This window comes from Ursus maritimus, unplaced genomic scaffold (assembly GCF_017311325.1).
Source record: "Ursus maritimus isolate PB19 unplaced genomic scaffold, ASM1731132v1 scaffold_27, whole genome shotgun sequence".
In the NCBI taxonomy this organism is placed as follows: domain Eukaryota; kingdom Metazoa; phylum Chordata; class Mammalia; order Carnivora; family Ursidae; genus Ursus; species Ursus maritimus.
In genome coordinates this window covers 20,859,519-20,877,527 of record NW_024425230.1, presented here as the reverse complement: position 1 = coordinate 20,877,527, position 18,009 = coordinate 20,859,519, and the positions used below count along the sequence as shown (strand labels likewise).

The window sequence follows — 18,009 nt, the reverse complement described above, 5'->3', positions numbered from 1 at the left end:
GCAGAAAGCAGAAGTTTCCATAGTTCCAGATGCTTGGGGTCAGCTCCTGCCCTAACACGAGGGAAGGGAACAGGGTGCTGATTGGTCCCCTCTTCTTGTGTCTCAGCACACCTGGAACAGTGAGAGAGGGGCTCGGAGTGAGGGCAGCAAGCCCTGGGATCCAGGCCTGGTCTGACCCCTCACTGGCCAAGGCCCTGTCCCATCTCCTCTCCAGGATCCATGGTGGAAGGTGGGATATCAATTTGTAAAGTGGTTGTTTTCAAGAGTAGCATGCAGAAAAAGGCAGGTGCCACTCAGATCACCTGGGGCAGCCGGGGGTCAGTGCTATTCTGAGAAGGTCTGGGACCCACATGACTCCATAGCCCACATGAGACTTCTTGGCAAATGGAACCAGGTTGTTGGAAGCTCACCTCAGCCTCAGCCCCCACAAGGCCGTGCTGAGCACCCCAGGCTGGTGGAGGGAACATGGGAGGTGACAGACCACGGGGCTCCTTGGGGCTCTCCTCCAAGGGAGCCGCTGGGTCTGGAGTCCCGGAGACCAGAGGGGGCTGGTGTCAGATCACAGCTTGGCCAGTTTCTTGGCAAGTGACACAAACCCCTGGGCTTGGCTTCCTCATCTGCAGGATCAAGGTGATGGATCACAGGGTTGGGGTGTGGACCTAAGGAGATTCACGTAGGGGGCATCTGGTGCACTGCCCCCCCCACGCGGGAGGAGATTTGGGTGTTGTTAAGCTTAGTCCTGTCTCCTGGCCTGCCTGCTCTCCTCACAGCCTCTGTTCCCCCTTGGGAGAAGTGGGGGTGGGGCCGGAAGGCTCCTCAGCCCGCCACTGCAGTCCCTACATCAAAGGTGGGGCGGGCCAAGGGGTGAGACCATCCCCGGTGATGGGGTGGGGTCTCTCCACCAATCAGGAGGCTTCCCTCAGCCCAGCCCCTCTGGGCCAGCCCTTCCTGTCGCCAGTGCCCAGCAGCCCTGGCTGGCACTTAACCTTCTGGGGATCAGAGGGCAGGCCCCCTCAGGAGGTCCCGCGGGGGGAGGGGCCAGCCCCGCCAGGGTCCCTGGGAGAGAGCTGGCCTCCCGGGAGAAGAGTCTGAGGGGATCCTAGTCTCTGTGCCTGGCGCTGGGCGAAGTGTTGATGCGCATTATCTCATTGGGTCTCAACAGTCCCAGGAGATAAGGATTGTTTTTATCTCAGTTTTGCAGATAAGGAAACTGAGGCGCAGGGAGGCTAAGTCAGTAGGGCTAGAACGAGATGCAGGCTCCCCAGAGTGGAAGGCCTCCTCCATCTGGAGCTGGGGCAAGGTGTGTGGCTTCCACACGTTGTGTGCTCGCACCACTGGACGCTCACAAGGCTGGCGTACGGAATGCCCTGTGTGTCAGGTCCCTGGGAATACCGGGAGGGCACCCAGAGCCAGAGACCGGGTGGCAGAGCCTCGCTCCAGGTCGCACACAGAGCCGGGCGGACTAGAACTCGGGCTGCTCATTCTGTGCCCAGCACTCTGCGGCAGGTTGACCCCTCAGGGGCTAGCGGGGGTGGGGGGTGGGGGGAAGCAGGCCCTGGGGTTGGGCAAGAAGTGGGGGGTGGTGTGGCCCCATTCAACAATTACTAAGTGCCAAGCCTAAGAACCCTGAAGGATAGGGTCTGTTACTGTCCCCATTTCACAGCCAAGAAAACTGAGGTTCAAGGAGGTTTCATAGTTGGCCCAGCTATACAGTGAGCGAGAGCTGAGTGGAACGTGCACCCAGGTCAGTCATGCCCTATATCCCTCTCCTCGCTGTATATAATCTTGTGTGAGGTTTTCTTATCCTTCAGCGTGGCTGGCAGCCCCTAGGGACAGGAGGCCCTGGGGTAAGATCCCGAACCCTAGAAGGCTGGGGAAGAAGCCACTTCAGTGGGCACCTAAGCCAGTTCCTCTTTTGGGAGATGGGGAAACTGAGGCACAGAGAGGGAGTGACTTGCCTGATGTCATCGGGCGCAGCAGCGGGTCGGATGGCTGGCCCTGCGTGTGGCTGAGTGCTCAGGCAGCTTGTGCTCTGGCCTTCCTCCCCCTCCTTCTCCTGCCCTGCCCTGTGACAGCGGCATTGCTGCCAAGCAGCCGAAGGGACCACCTGTGCCTCTGACCGACTCATTCCGCGTTCCCTGCCTTTAGTGCCTCCGCAGCACCCGAGAAAGAGGCCATACAGGATCCCCACAACTTTGTCTATGAGCTCCTTTTCCCACTCTATTCATCACCTCTGTCAGCTCTGGACACGCTGTTTCTTCTGCCTGGGTCACTCTCCACTCGCCCCTCTTGGCAAACATCCTTCAGTACCCACCCCCGACATCCTGCAGTTCTCCCCTAACCAGGTCAGTATATACAGAATGAAGTCACCACCACCGTCGGCTCCCAAGCCCATGGTGGCCATTGTTAACGGATCGCGGGTGGCGTTCTTTCCTCCAGATTCTAGAGGTACCTTACTCTTACTCAAGGCAGCATAAATCAATGCAGCAGCATTAATGTGGATCGGGTAACTCAAGAAAGTGTTGTCAGCCCCACCTCCCACCAGGCTGTCACATCCCCTCTGGTCCCTAAGTACCTTATATAAACTCCCATCCTCTACCCGGGCTTTAACCACTTACTTTCCTCTAATTCTCCCTGCTAGCTGGGGAGGGTTTTCTCTCTGGCATTATGGGTATTATGGGCTGAACTCTGTTCCCCCAACATCCATGGTGAATTTCTAACCCCCAGGACCTCAGAACGTGAATGTGTTCAGAGATGGCACTTCTAAAGAGGTAATGAACGTAAAAGGTCCCATGGGAGGGGTCCGTAATCCAGTATGACTGGGAGTCTTACCAGCAGTGAGTAAGCCAGGCGCACAGAGCGCGGCGTAAGGAAGTGAGGACACAGAGAGAAGGCGGCCTTCCGCAAGCCAGGGGGAGAGGCTGCAGAAACTAAACCGGCTGACACTGATCTTGGACTCTAGCCTCCTGAACTGTGAGAAAATTGTATTTCTGTTCTCCAAGCCGCCTGATGTGTGCTCTTTTCTTACGGTAGCCCTAGAAACAAATAACGCTGGGCCTCACTTGTGGAAGCGAACCACCACGCATCCTTCAAGAACACTTTCCCGTAATTGTGAAAGAGCCCTGCGGGTCAGCGGGACTGCAGGCAGAGGAAAGGACGAGGTAGTGGTGCTGGGTCGGAGGCGAGCGCGCAGGCCCAAACGTTAACCCCCACCTGTGCCACCTCGCACGGCAGGCCAAGTGGAGCCCCTGCAGATGAAGACGTGTCACAGTGGCACGGGAGGGCACACACCAACCTCAGGAGGCCTAGACCCGGGGCCGGGAAGAGCAGCAGGACGGTTCCCTGCAGGAGGGTACATTCATCCTTCTCCAGAGGCAATAAAAACCCAGGTTGATAGAAGAAAAACAGACCAAACCAACGTTTTTGTTGTTTTTTAAAGAAGTACAAAAATCGAAGCGTACAGGCTTCTCTCCCCTTCCCCCCACCCAGAACCCACTCTCCCAGCAGTCCCAGCCTGGCCAACTCTGTGGTCAAGCAGCCATCACCTTGCCGCAGCTCAGCCAGTGCTCTGCAGAGCACTGGTCATTCTGGGGGGTGTCTCGGAGTGGAGGCCACTCCCCCAGCCCTGACTCCAGCCAGGGAGGCCACCCACTCTGTTTCCGACACTGCCTCTCCGTGAAAGACATCACTTGGAAAAGAGATCCTTGGCTTAAAAATAGCTTGAAGACCACAGCAAGTAGCAAACGAGGAGGACACTCCACACCAGAGGCCTGATTCCTGGCTCACAAGGGGACAGGCAAGGCTATTAGTAGAAGATGCCCAGGTGGGCCGCCTCCAAATCTTCTTGCCAAAGTTCAGGGCAGCCACTAAGCTGCAGGCCTGAACTCTGGGAGGGGCTTTCGTCACTGAGCTGGAAGGCAGGGCCTGGTCCCTGGTCCTCTGAGCTGGGGAGCACCTCTGCACTATGGTTCCAGCATCCCCACTGGGTCTGAGGCTGGAGTCTCTGGCATGCTGGGCGGGACAGGAGGGGTGGGGTTTCTGGCAACAGACAGGACTCTGGAGACAAAGAGATTCCCTGCAAGAGAGACAAAAGCAGCTGGTTAGTGGGCCACTGCCTGATGCCCTGAGACCTTGAACCTGGACGCTTCCTGGAGCATGACTGGCAGCTTCTGGACAGTCCTGGGCACCATGGATGCAGTGAAGCTAAGTGGTGAACACTTGCTCTGGAGATACACTCCGGGGGTTCAAATCCCACCTCTGCTACTAACTAGTTTTAAGAACTCAACCTCTTTTATTTGGTTTTCTCATCTGTAAAATGGGGCTGATGATAGCAGTACCTACTCCATAGAGTTGCTGGAGGACTGGCTGAGTTAATACATGATCAGTGCCAAGAACGGTGTTGGGCCAACAGTGAGCAAGCAGTAAATTTTGGTTACGGATATGCTCTTATGGACCATGATTCATTCACTCATGGGCCTCATGAACAAATGAAGTTTAAAGGAAACAGGAAGGTCACCAGCTCCAAGCCCGTCTACTCTGGAAGTCCCCACCCCTGGGGCTGGCCAGTCTCCCTCCCCCCAAACCTTAATGGAGCACTTGGAGCAAATTCCCTGCCAGTGGCTCTTGGTACCTTTCATCTTGCCTCTGGAGCAAGTCTGAGGATTCCCCCTCTTTAACGTGGCTTCGAAGACTTCTAAGTAGAGGTGGTGGTGGCCTTAATGACCTGGGACCGAACCTCTTTCCCCAAGGAGGTTAGGCTCCTCTCCATACTCCCTTCAGCTTCTCTCTACCCCTAACTGGGTTGGATTAGATAAACCGTGATCTAAAAAGCATGAGATTCTCTGCAGACTCGACCCTACCCACTCGCTCCATTTCCGAATGAACGTGGGGACCACCCCGAGGGAAGTGAATTGCACAGGACTGCGTGCATACCTGGTATACTACAGCCAGCTCCGGGGTCGCGGGGGGCGGCGTCCAGGGTATGGCCTGGTTCCTAGGTTCTGGGGACGTCCGCATTCCGGAACAGGCCTGCGGCGGTGTCCAAAGGGCCGTCTCGGGGGCTCTCCCTTGGGAGAGCTGCGGGGGCGACGGCATCCCAGGGCAGTAAGGGGGTGTAACCCAGGGATTCATGTCGGGGACCCTGCTCCCCAGGCGCTCGGGCGCCGCTAGGGCTGCGGGACAGGCCGGCGGAGACCCCCACGACGCGGCAGCGCCTCCGGCGGAATCCAGGCCGGGGGCGCGCACCTGCACCTGCGTCTGCGTTTGCGCCTGCGCGGACCCGCCGTCGGGGCAGAGCAGGCAGCCCCGAGACACTGCCCCGTCGCTGCGCCGCCGTCGCCGCCGCTGCAGGCTCTCCTCGCTGAGGCCCAGCACGGCCGACAGGTGGCCGATGTAGCGGATGGCCAGGCGCAGCGTCTCGATCTTGGTGAGGCTCTGGCCGGCGGGCGCCACGGACGGCGGCAGAAAGCGGCGCAGCTCGTGCAGGGCGCGGGCGAGCGTGCGCATGCGCAACTTCTCGCGCTCGCTGGCGCTCTGCCGCTGTCCGCCGGCTGGGCCGCTGCGGCCCCTTCCCGGCGCCGTCGGGACGGCCTCTGCGGCGCGGGCGCTGCGGGCCGGGAGCGCGGGCAGCGAGGGGCCGCGGGCGCCGTCGCAGGGGCAAGAGCCCGACGAGTCCGATGAGGAGGAGGCCGGGGACGTGGAGTCCGGGTGGCTGGCCCAGCCCCAGCCCTGGGGCAAGATCCAGTGGTCGTGGCCCAGGAGGCTGTGCAGAGGAGGGGACTGGGCCATCGCCGGGGCTGCTGCGGGCTCTGGGAGGCTGGGCTGGCCACCTCCAGGCCTGAGCTTTTATCTGGACCAAAGGTGAGAGGTGGCCCCCTGCCAGGTTACAGAGAGGTGTCAAAACCCACAGAGCCCAGGGAAGGCCTGGGCAGGGGGGCCTTGGGAAAGCGGGCCCATTTGCGGAGGTGTGGATTCTGACTCCTCGGGGGCTCTAATGGAGGCCCCTGCAGCCCGGGAAGTGTGGGAGGGACAATTCGCATCTGGATGGAGCTGCTAAGCTTCTCACCGAGTTCCCACCCACCCGGACTCGTGGCATGGTGAGTGCCCAGGAGCCCGACAGTGGTGGGCAGTGCCATCGCCTGAGGGATAGCCTTCCCTCATGTGAAGAGTGGACCCATGCAAAGAGTGGCCGCCTCTCTCATCACCGGCACCCCTCCCCCCGAGGTGGGAGGAACTTTGCCCAGAACTTCCGCTCACTGTCTGCAGGTGTGCTGGAGAAGTCGGCAAGACAAGCCCTGAGGGATTTGCCCACAGCGCTGTGGGGTGGGGTGGAAGTAGGGGGACATACAGGTGCATCCTTCCTGGGTTGCTCCTGGCACCCATGCTTGCTGGTTTGCTGAATGACATGAGGAAAGTCATCTCACTACCCACAGATAGTTTCCATCCCTGAAAAATAGAGCAGCCTGGAGAAGAGGGATAGGGAGCAGTGGGTGATGAAAATGGGGAAAGGTGAGCCCCCAAGCAGGCCTGAGTCTATTTGCTGTGTGACCTGGGGCAAGTCACTTAACTCCTCTGAGACTCAAGTTTCCTTCAATCCCATAGCAATAATAATCCAAAGTACCCACCACCTGGGATGGCTGCTGGTACTAAGTGGAGCCATCCGTGGAACCATTCAGTTTGGGCCTGGCAGGTGAGCTAAATGGTTGCTGCTATCATTTCATAAGGAAGGTACTGACATTTCAAGATGCTGTAGGCATTACTCATTTAGTTCGTATTTATTTAGCGGCTGTAAAGTTCAGGCACACCAGCGAGAACAAGTTAGTTGTGGTCTCGGCTCTCATGACATTTCAGGTTTGTGCTGAGAGACAAGTAAACAGGCCATTATACATTTAGTAGCTCCACCACTAACTGGCTGTGTGCCCTTGGGCAGGGCCCTTAACCTGTCTGAGGCTGAGCTTGTGCTCTATAAAACAAGAATAATGATTATAATATCTATTCGTGGGACTGTTATTATAGTCTCATAGTATAAACTTGGAGATAGTAAAGCTCTTCTCAGCAGTGATTACAGTTTAAAGGAGGCATCGGTGTCCTTTGTGATCTTCGAAGAAAGGGCTGAACTCTGAAGCTAAGGGCCACATGAGGGCCACGGGCTGTAGAGCTCTGGCCCCAGAGCTGGGGAGGTCACTGCTGGGCCTTGAACCGTGAGTAGGACTTGGTTAAGGAGAGAGGCATGTAGGGAGCATTCTGGCTGTGGGAACTGCTTAAGCAAAGGCCTGACAGTGGGACATGCTAAGGGGCTTCCGGAACAGTGTGTGGGGGTGCTGTTGTGGAAAGCTGGGGCAGAGCTTGAAAAGGGCCAGGCTAAGAAGTTGGATTGCCAGATGGACCTTGGAGCAGAAGTGTGACGTGGGGGGAAAAAAAAAGAGCAATCAGTAACGAAAGGTCAACATGATGATGTTTCTGGGATAGATTGGCCTGTATCAGCTTGAAGTGATAAATAATGGCCTTGTAGTACTTGTGGCTCTTCCTAAAAATAAACATTTAGTTACACAAATTACATAACTAATACATTCTCTTTGGCAGCAATGGGAGCATTTCAAGTAAACCTGGGGTCCCTGAAACCCCTCAGCAAAGGTAGCAGCCCTCAGGTTGTCATGTGCCCCTCCAGACTTAGCCACACGTCCACAGGGACGTATGTAAATGAGGTAACACTGCAGCCTATTTGTAAGTTGCTTTTTTTTTCTTAAGGTTTTATTTATGTGAGAGAGCACGAAAGCGCACGGTGCGGGAGGGGGGCAGAGGCAGAGGGAGAAGCAGACTCCCCGCTAAGCAGGGAGCCTGATGGAGGTGTTGGGGGGAGGCAGAGGGAGAATCCCAAGCAGGCTCCACGCCCAGCACCAAGCCTGACAAGAGGCTCGATCTCACGACCCTGAGATCATGACCTGAGCCGAAGTCAAGAGTTGGACGCTTAGCTGACTGAGCCACCCGGGTGCCTTGTCACTAGGTCTCTTTAATTCAGCAGTGTGTCTTAGAGCACGCCCCATCAGGAGACACTTAGCTGACTCGTAGAGGGTCATAGGTGATGTAAATGGATGAACGTTTAAACGTTATACAAACATTAGAGCAGATCGTGTTAACTGGAAAAAAGTGGCAGGAGGTGCAGACAAACCTTCAATGAGGAGATGACATCACTTTCTGCTCAGTACTTATTTTTTAAAATATCAGAGAAAATATGCCCCAAGTCACCAGTCTAACGTGATGATGAAGGAATAATTGGCATTGAACAACGTCGGTCAGGGCAACCCCTGTTTAGTTTACCCGAGCTGCCGTGAATAAGGAGGGGGAGTTTCTGATGTGTCCACGGCACAAAAAGAAGGTGACTCACTTAACGGTGGCCTTGAATCCAAATAAGCTTTCTCTGGAAAGAAACAGGCAGTTATGTAGTATTTCGTGACTTAAAAGGATTTAAACCAAGTCAAAACAAAACAAACCCAACTTTTTCCTAAGGGCAGTGAGGACTTGGAAAACAGTCGATCCTACACTCTTTAGGTTGAACTCGTGGCTGTACTGTCTCAGAATTGATTTACATGTAACTGACAGTGGTAAGCAAAAATCCGTCAGGTTTCTTGTATGTTTCTTGATCTGGATTCTGAAGTTTCAGATTAATGTGCTGTTGATACTGAGTGTTCTGACTCACCCCTATAGTATTTTCTAGCACTTTCCTGATGCATCTTTAGTCTGTGTTTAGTTTTTGCCAAATGGCATTGCCTTGTGCACAGGAGGTAGACCTGGAGAGGTGGAATGGCCTCACGATCTCCAGGAAGGGTCCAAAAATTCAGAATTATCCTTAGAGCCAGCCTGGAGGGATTTCCTGTGAAAGGATTTGGTGAATAATGGGAATCCCCCTCCAGCACAGGGCCCTGCTTACTCTCCTTTCCTCTCTAGGATAGCCTGGCCTCCTCTCTTGGTTTCGGCTAGCCCCAGAGCCCAGGTCTCAGACTGACTGGGATGCCAGAGCATGAGTTCTGGAAGGTGGGGCCCTGGCTCTTCGCCAGGCCCTTCAGCCAGGTTCTGGAAGCACAGGGACACACTGTCTGCCAGCCCCATTCACCTGGGGGGGGGATCCCAAAGTGAATCCCCACACTGGGCCTCCACTTAGCACAGGGAGGTGGTGTCACTGGATGGTGAGGAGGCTGGGCCATGGAATGGGACTGACCTGGGTTTAGAGTCCCAGCTCCACCCCTCATGAGCCATGAGAAACTGGACAACTTACTCAGCATCTGTTTTCTCATCTGTGAAGTGGGGGATTCTGATTTCCAGGGTGATTGTTGGAATACGTAAAGATGGTGCATGGCATAGTGCTTAGCATAGGCTTAGAGCCTGCGTTTGTAAGTCTTGCTTACAGCGAGTTCAGGGGCAGCAGAATGAAGTAGGTAAAGGACTAGGTTGGGGGGAAAGGGGGCTGGTATCTTTTCATCTTGGCCCTTGAAGAAGGTGATTCCTTCCATTCCTGAGACTCCAGCAGCAGGCCTGGCACATCCCGCCCTATCCCCCTCCTCCACCTTTTCCTCCGTGGACCCAGCATGGGGGTCATCCTCAGCAGGGCGCTCCAGCCCCTGGCCTGTGGCAGCGGTCACCACAGCTACAACGCAGAGGGAACAGGAGAGCCCAGATGCCTAGAGCCGGAGCCAGAGCCCACCAGCCCAGCCAAGGCTAGGAAATGGAGGGTCTGAACCTGCTTCTCCTGGCAGGCTGGGTCCTGGCCCAGGTGCTTGTCCAGCTTGCTCTGGGACCCTCAAGCATTCCTCCCTCTATGTGGGAACGAGCCCCAGGTGCTTGGTGAACAAGCTGGGCTCTCCTCTCTTCCTCATCTGACTCTCCTGTTAAAAGGAGGGACAGCCACAGCTGTATGCTGTTAGATAAGGTGATTAACTTCTGGGCCTCAGCAGGCCACTGGCACCGGGTTCACCCCCTGCTTCCTGTGATGGGAGGAGGTGGTGGTTCAGTCAGGGAAACAGGGTCAGTGGAATGTTCACGAGTCTGGCAGACCCTTCTAGTTGCGCACACACACAGCATCTGTGACAGCCTTTATTCTTACATCTTTTTTGATAACAGGACTGTGTTTTGTGGGTGGCAATAGGCCCAGCTAGAAAACATTTCCCAGCCTCTTTTGCTCATGGAATGGCCAATGAGATGTTAGCAGAAATATTGGTTGGGGCTTCTAGGAAAGCTCTTTAAAGCAGAGAGGTACACTCCCGTGTTTCTATCCCCTTTTATGTTCTTCCCAGGAAATGTGATGGCTGGAGCTTCAGCAACCATTTGGTGACACTGAAGCCATCCCAAGGACAGAAGTCATCCACTAGGGATGATGGAGCAGACAGAAGCCTGTGGCATTGGCGACAGCAAGGAAGCACCATACTGGCCCAGGACTGTCTGTCCCTGAGTTTCTTTAATGTGAGAGAAAACAAATCACCAGTTTGTCTAAGTCATTGACATTTGGGTGTGTATGAACAGCCACATGTAATTCCTGTCCACATAATAAAGAAGTGCCAGGGTATCCTTGTCAACAAATAGGGCCATGTGAGCTGGGTGACAGGTACGTGAGTTCGTAACAGATCAGTGTTCCCACGGATGCCCAGATGGGTGTTCACCTGCAGGAAGGTGTCCTGCGATGGTGGTGCCTCCAGCTCTATTCCCAGCCTCACCAGGGGCATCGTTACGATCTTGAATGGAGATATGAATTGATCCAATTTGGGGTAGGGTCCAAATGCAGCAAATGAATTGGGTAACAGCCAGGATCTAAAGAGAGGCTGACGGGCTGGAACAGCCTACCAGATCTAATAAGGTGGGATCAACAGAGCTCCACGTGTCCTCCCTTTTAGTTTGGGCTCAGGTGGCAGGTAACCAGCAGCACGCGTGGAAAACAAAGGTGATCCCACTGGTGAGAAATGGGGGGGAAAGGGGGTCTTCCACCAAGGAGGTGACAGTCTCTTATTCCCTCTGCAGGATGGGTCATTGCCAGAGTAAGTGGTCAAATGTGGGGGCCACCATTCATGATGGAAGGAAACAGGCCCTAGCCAAGGAGAGCAAGGTAAGTGACAGGGCTTCAAGCCAGGTCACCAGAGAAATAGTCAAAGGACTCGGGGATGTTTTGTGCACAAAACAAAAACTTCGGGATCTGATGGTTGTCTCCAGGTGCCTAGAAGAGAATACTCCAGGGAGACTGAAGAACTTCCTGATATTGGAAGGGCTGTCTTATGAGGGAGTGAATGGTCTGTTTGTGGAGGTGATCAAGAAGCGGCAAACGAGTACACACTAGGCACAGGCAGGAGCTGGCCCCATAAAACGAGGGGGTTGGACGTGAGGACCCCTGAGGTACCTTCAGAGCCAGGCCAAGAATCAGGGAGAGGATGGGGCAGCCGCCTCCAGGCTCTGGGCAGTGTCAGTGCGAGGAGCCACGGGGCCCCTTCAGGCCGTCTTGGGCTGGGCTGGGGTGCACAACGAGGCCTCCCAGGTGCCTCAGCACCCCTGACACTCTCACCCCTGTTCTCTGTACCTGAAGCCCTGGCTCAGCTGGCCTCCTCGTGTGTAGGCTGGAACCATAAGGTGACCACGACCCTTGCCTCAGCTTGCCAGTGTGGCCCCAGTCAGCTGACGGTGATCCTTTCATCCAGGTGAGGAAACTCATCCTCCCCTAGCGACTGCCCCGGACTTTGTCCCAGGCCGGCAGTCAGATGAGAAAGGCCGAGCCCCAGGTTGGACCCTGAGCGTGCTCAGTCAGCTCTGGCCCTGCGAGAGGCTGTGGCAGGCCGGTGACGGGGCCCATCCTGCTCTTGGTGACTCAGCATAGGCCCCAGCCCCGCTCCTGGAAGCCTCCACCCGCTCTTTCTCCCTGGGCAGGCAGTGCAGGGCCCCTGGGAGCAGGCCCAAGGACCTGGAGGCAGGTGAAGGCCTGGCCTCTGCCCTCTAGGTCTTCTTTGCCTCCCTCCCCCTTGGGTGCCTTCCAGGCCCTGGGGGTGGTCAGGCTGTGGGAACACGGGAGGGAAGGAGAGGCTGGGCACACGGGGGCTACAGCAGCTGTGTGGTATTCTCATTACCAGGGAGCAGCAAGGGCCAGCCCAGCCTCCGCCTTGGCCACTGTGGCTGCCTTCACACCTCCTCTCTGCCTGTTGACACAAGGCCACCTCCCCCAGGGCAGAAGGTGTCGACTTGGGAACGAGGGTGTTCGGGGGCCTCCAAAACAGTCCAGCAGCAGGTCCTCTCAGAAACCCCAGAAAGTTTCTCTGGGGTGGGGGTGGGAGGCTGCAGGTCCCCACCCTGGGAGGCCCAGGGAAGAGGTAGGGCCTGTGTCCTGGGGGTTTGGCGTGGGGGAGGGGGGAGTGAGGGAGGACAGGAGTTCCGAATCCACCGGCCCGTTAGGCCCCTCTCCTGGCTCTGGGGGCTGGTGCATAACAAGGCCCTGCCCAGCAGAGTGCCATCAGTGTCACCAGGAGGCCCAGAGACTGAAGCCAACAGGGCAAGGTCAGTCTGACAGGGCCTCACGACCGCCCGGTCTTCTGAGCACTTCTAGACGGCACAGTTGCCCGACACTGTGCCTGCAGGAACCTCGTCAGTGCTCAGACCCCATGACTTCAAGCCCGTGGTTCTCCCCGTGCTTAGATGGGCCAGGCCCAGGGAAATCAGTTCCTTGGCCTTCATTCCCCAGAGTCAGGATTCAGACCCACGGAGGCCAGGCATCACACCATGGGGAAACTTGTCCCAGGCCGAGGGGAGGCTCCAGGGAGGGCCGAGCCTCTGGGAATTCAGAACTTGGAGGAGGGGAAAGACAGCTTCTGCGTCTGCGGTGACCTGGTGTACGGGGAGCCCAGGGCCACAGAGAGGCACTACCCAGCCAAGTGATCTGGGCTGGTCCCGGGGTTGGGGGGGACCCGGAGTTGTGGGTATTCTCCAAGCGGAGGTGCGGCCGTCCTGGCAGAGGGACAAGGTGGGAGCCCACATCTGGGAGCCCGAAGCCCAGCACCGGTCTGGGCAGTGCAGGTGGGCCGGGAGCCGTGGGAGAGGCTGTGGTCTAGCGAGCGGTTGGAGGCGGGGTTGGAAAGGCTACTGAGTGGGAAGTTTGGACTGTCAGGGAGGGAGGCAATGAGAACCACAGACATCCTGAGGAAGGAGAGGGTGGGAAGGTGAGGAGCTGGAGGCGGGAAGACCGCAGTCACACGGGTGAGGGCTGACCGGGGCAGGGGCTGGGCGTGGGCCAAGGAGCCCATGGCTGAGAATGTGGACAACAGCAGGAAGGCCATGGCCCCTGAGGGCTGGGAGAGGCACAGGCATCTGGGGAGCTGCCCAGCAGGCCAGGGCTGCAGAGGTGGACCCGCTGCTCTTCCTCGAACAAGAAGGCTGGGCCAGGGAGCCTGGGCAGAGGCCCCAGGACTGCCTGGTCCAGCTCCCAGGGCAACAAGGCCCAGTGGAGGGGGCTCAGGCCTAGGGCCAGCCATGCCTGGGCTCCATCCTGTGAGCCTCAGTCTCCTCGTCTATGAAATGGGTGTCCTTGCTGGGAGGATTAGCTGGAGCGTCATGGGTTCGGCATGCGGGACTCCAGAAGTTCTGCCTGCCTGCCTGCCTGCTGGAGAGAAGTGACCACCTGCGGTCCTGCAGCTCTCAGGAAGGACAGGGGGGGAGAGCGAGTGGCGCGCACTCCCGCAGCCCAGGCTCTGGGAGAGAAGACCCAGCCTCCTGGCCCCAGAAGCCACAAGGGGGCTTAGTTTTGTATACTGCATTTAAAAAATGTAAAATATATATAACAAAATTTGCCATCTTAACCGTTTTTGAGTGGTGTTAATTATATCCGCAGTGTTCTGCAGCTATCACTTCTTTCCATAGCTTTCCATCACCTTGAGTAAAAGCGCTGTATCCATTAAGCAATAACTCCCTTTACCCCCAGCCCCTGGTAACCTCTCAGCCGTGTCCTGTCTCTACGAATCTGGCTGTTCTGGGTGCCTCGTGGCGGTGGGATCATACGGTGCGCGCTCTTGGTGTATGGCTTACTTCGTAATGTCCTCAAGGTTCGTCCACGGTGTGTCATGCGTCCCGGCTTCAGTCCTTTCTGTGGCTGATAAATATTCCGGTGTACATATAGACCACATTCCGCTTGTCCATTCATCTGTTGCCGGACATGCGGGTTGTTTCCACCTTTTGGCCGTTGTCCCTAATGCTCCTACACAAGTTGGCGTGCAAATCTCTGTTCTCGTCCCTGCTTTCAAGTTCTTTGGGTATGAAAAAAGCATGTTGTTTTGTGACCAACTTTTCTCGCTAATGTATTAACATTCTCCATATCAGTAGATGTATTTTTTTTTTTTTTAGATTTTACTTATATATTTGAGAGAGAGCGTGTGTGTGTGAGTGAGGTGGGGGGAGGAGCAGAGGGGGAGAGAGAATCTCCAGCAGACCCCCACTGAGCGTGGAGCCTGACGCGGGGCTCAGTCTCTCAACCCTGAGATCACGACCTGAGCTGAAATCAAGAGTCAGACACTCAGCCGACTGAGCCGCCCGGGCCGCCCCATCAGTAGCTGTACTTGTGCGATGCAGTGTTTAGGGCATGTCTGGTTCTCCGTGATGTGGTGGCAGTTTGGGTAACACGTTCTCTAGTACACACTCAGGTGCCTTTTGGCTTTCCACATAGTGACATCCTTACACCTAGATATTAAAAATTGTTTTTAATCTGCACAGGTAATATATGATGTAAACTCCTCGTGAAGAATTTAAGCACTACAGGTGAGATGCTTACTTTAATAGTCTCCCTTGGGGGCGCCTGGGAGGCTCAGTCGCTAAGCGTCTGCCTTCAGTTCAGGTCATGATCCGGGGGTCCTGGGATCGAGCCCCGCATCAGGCTCCCTACTCAGGGGAGAGCCTGCTTCTCCCTCTCCCTCTGCCCCTCCCTTCACTCGTGTGTGCGCTCTTTCTCGCTTTCTCTCTCTTTCTCGCTCTCTCTCAAATAAATGAATAAAATCTTTTAAAAAAGTCTCCCTTGACACCTCCCAGAACCCAGACCTGCCCCCCCACCACACGTACACACCAAGTAAGTCATGGGACGTTGTTAGAGATGGGGTGGGTGCCCCGAGACCCTTTCTGCACACGTACACGTTCGTACAGTGGACCCTCCTAACACGTGTGGTACCACTGGATGCCCTTCTGTGTGGGGGTTGCGTTTTCCATCTGTGTTCTCTTTCGTGTGTGCGTCTGTCAGTGGAGTGCTGTTGAACGGGCTTTTCCGCAGCTCGGCTCTGCCACTCCCCAGTACGTCTTCACGTGGACCTTTGATCTTTTCTAACCATTATGAATTCCCATCAGGGGAACTGCAGGCAGGGGGCGGCGGAGGCTGTTCTGAAGTTGCAGGCCGGCCTTGGGGAGCCCTGGAGGTGGGCTGTCGAGGCTCACCTGGTTTGGGGTGCCCAGCTATCCTGGCCGCCTCTGCCACTGTGCTGGGCGCTGCGTGTGCACTCCCAGGGCCGGGGGCTGGGCGTGATCTCCAAGGGTGAAGAAACTCGCTCGGCTCAGGCCAGGGGCTGGATCTTGGATTTCTCTTGGTGGGGGAGCCTCCAGAACTGAGGGTTCATCCTTTCACAAATAACCAGTACTGACCCTGGGTGATTTCGTATCTGCTCAGTTTAAGCTCTGTCCCCTCCCCCAGCTGTTCTCCATTGTGTCCGGGGACATCCCTGTCCCCCAGCCTCTGGCCAAGAATCCTCTTCCCAAAGGCTTCTCACTCCCCCACGTCCGGGGCAGGTATTCCAGCTCAGTCCTAGGAGCCCCCACTCTGCTTTTTATTGGGCCTGAAGTCAGATACCTCTGGGAGTGCCCTCCCTCCCCTGCTTTCTCTGCCCTTGGAGTTGACTGAAGGCCCTAGCCACCCAGTGACCTGGCAGGTGCCTCGTCACTGTCCTGGCACCTCACCGTGCTGTTGTGAGCAGTCAGCAAGGGTAGGGGTGGTGTTACAGGGAGCTCGCAAGCCGTGCATCCTGCCTGGAGGAAGCTCCATCTTGTGCTTTCTGCAGGGGCTGGTGTCCTAAGTCGGCCGCTGTAGTTCCGTACTGCAGACTTGGGAAGGGCACAGAGCCCAAGGCATCCCCTGTCAAGTTTCTGTCAACTTGGGGTCTTTTTTCAACCTTGGCTCCCAGGAGTGTATAGGGAAGGTCAGGGGACCGGGCAGCCCTGCTTGGGCCCTGCCCTCCTGCCCCCTCCTCCTCATTTCCCTGGGCTCTAGCTTGCGCTGCCTCTCTGCACACAGATGTGTGTTTTTCCCAGTGGACAGACGAGCCCACAGGGCTCCAGAGAGGGCAAGCCCGTCTGGGAGTCACAGCCCATCACCCTGGCACTGAACTGGCTTCACCCACTTGTTTTTTTTTTTTTTTTTTTAAAGAAACGAGGCTCATTTTGTGTTGTTTTAGGAGTCAGTGGAGTCCAGTAATGGGCCCCAGGGGCGAAGGTCGGCCCCTGGTAAGGCAAGTCCAGGAGGAGGCCCCGCCTGCCCTCTGACAGCCCTGGGGCTCAGAACAGGTGGTGAGCTTGGCATGGTTTGCTACTGGGTGGCAGGCCCGGCTAGCGTGGGAATGTGGAAAAGTGAGTCTGTGCCCCCTCTGCGGTCCCCGAGTTTACACAGGCACAGCAGCCAGACAGGGCCAACCCTCGGTGAGTCAGGAATCGTGCCTGCGCAGGGAGAGGCAGCAGTCTGCATGCATGAAAGGTAAACTGAAAGAGGTGGCCACACTCCCCAAGCTATGAGAAAACACGGGGAGGCAGGTCGGGCAGGCTTTACCCCCTCCCTGAACATAAGCCTCTGTGCCACAGCCCGCACCTGGCAGCGTGCAACAGGGAGAGTCCAGAAGGAGACTTCCCATAGCCCTCCAGCAGGCGAGGATGGGGTCAGTGGGAGCAAGGGTTGACGTTGTGTGGCTTCAGCCACTTCTTAAGCTGGCCCCTGCACCTCCGGTTCCTGGTACCTACCACCCCACCCCGCCCTGGCCCTGGCCCCAGAACAAAGGCCCGGGACCTGTTGGAGGTAGGTGTGCTCTGCTCAGATCGCCGAACCCCAGGTGGCTGGGCAGTGCCCTCTGCTGGTGGTGGCTGGGAATTCGAGGACATTGGTCCACACTGGCTGACCCAGGGGTCAGCCCTCTGGCCTGAGATGGGAACCTTCCAACCAAGGCATGCAGTCTCCAAAAACATCTCAGCAGACAGCCAGGAGTTCTGGGTTCCATTTTACAGTCGGAGAAACCAAGGTGCCATGTGACAGGTTCCCCCTCATTCACATGTCTGCATCTCAGCTTTGGGCTGGTTCAGCTCCTTAACCCCTTTATGCCTTGGTTTCCGCACATGACACTATAAAGCTTAGATCTTCCTCTGCTTACCCAGATGAAGCAAAGGAGCGTAAATGCGACTCCCGTAAGAGAGAGGCGCTCTCTGCCTTCTCAGCCCCGCTCCCAGAACTGCAGAGAGTCTGCATTTCCCCTGGAGCCTTTCCTGGAATCCGCCAAATCTCTCTCCTTTCTTCCCACCCCCTCCCTGCTCATCACCCCTCGGCTCCTGTGACTTCCACTGGCTGCGCCTCCAGCTGATCCAGGACTAAGTTAATCAGATTACCTTGGGTCCAGAATAATCTATTCCATATGGCTTGCCAACTCGGAGGCTCCGGGAGCTGAAGGTGTGAGGAAAGGGGGTGATCTTAGTTGGAAGGGGCTCCCTGGGAGCCTCGGGGGCCTCAGCTGGGAAGCTGCTGTGGAAGGAGGGAGGTGGAGGAGAAGTCGGGGGGCCTTCCCGCTGAGACCCCTGACTGCCCTGGGGCTCTAGGCGGCCGCTGCCTCATCCATCGGTGACCCACGGGGGCTTAGGATCCATGCTGGGGGGCTGGGCACTCCAAGTGCTTTTTACACTCTCCGGATTGGGGGGTGGCCTCTGTAGGCACTGCTTCTCAAAAGTGGCTGAGCTTCATAATTCTGGGGCAACTGTACTCTTCACACC

The 18,009-nt window shown here is 56.5% G+C and overlaps 1 protein-coding gene and 1 long non-coding RNA gene across 2 annotated transcripts; one reads left to right on the top strand and one right to left on the bottom strand.

Moving 5' to 3' along the window:
* Positions 1–3,490: 3,490 nt before the first annotated feature.
* MESP2 (mesoderm posterior bHLH transcription factor 2) lies at positions 3,491–5,853 on the bottom strand. Its single transcript, XM_008687845.2, has 2 exons — positions 4,933–5,853; positions 3,491–4,075 (listed from the first exon to the last, which is right to left on the bottom strand). The coding sequence occupies exons 1-2, from the start codon at positions 5,785–5,787 to the stop codon at positions 3,806–3,808; spliced, it is 1,125 nt and encodes a 374-aa protein (XP_008686067.2). The 5' UTR covers positions 5,788–5,853; the 3' UTR covers positions 3,491–3,805.
* Positions 5,772–12,273, top strand: LOC103660184. The gene is made up of 4 exons (XR_567722.2): positions 5,772–5,859; positions 11,005–11,089; positions 11,561–11,672; positions 12,099–12,273. It is a non-coding gene; the product is annotated as an uncharacterized LOC103660184 (long non-coding RNA).
* Positions 12,274–18,009: the final 5,736 nt, after the last annotated feature.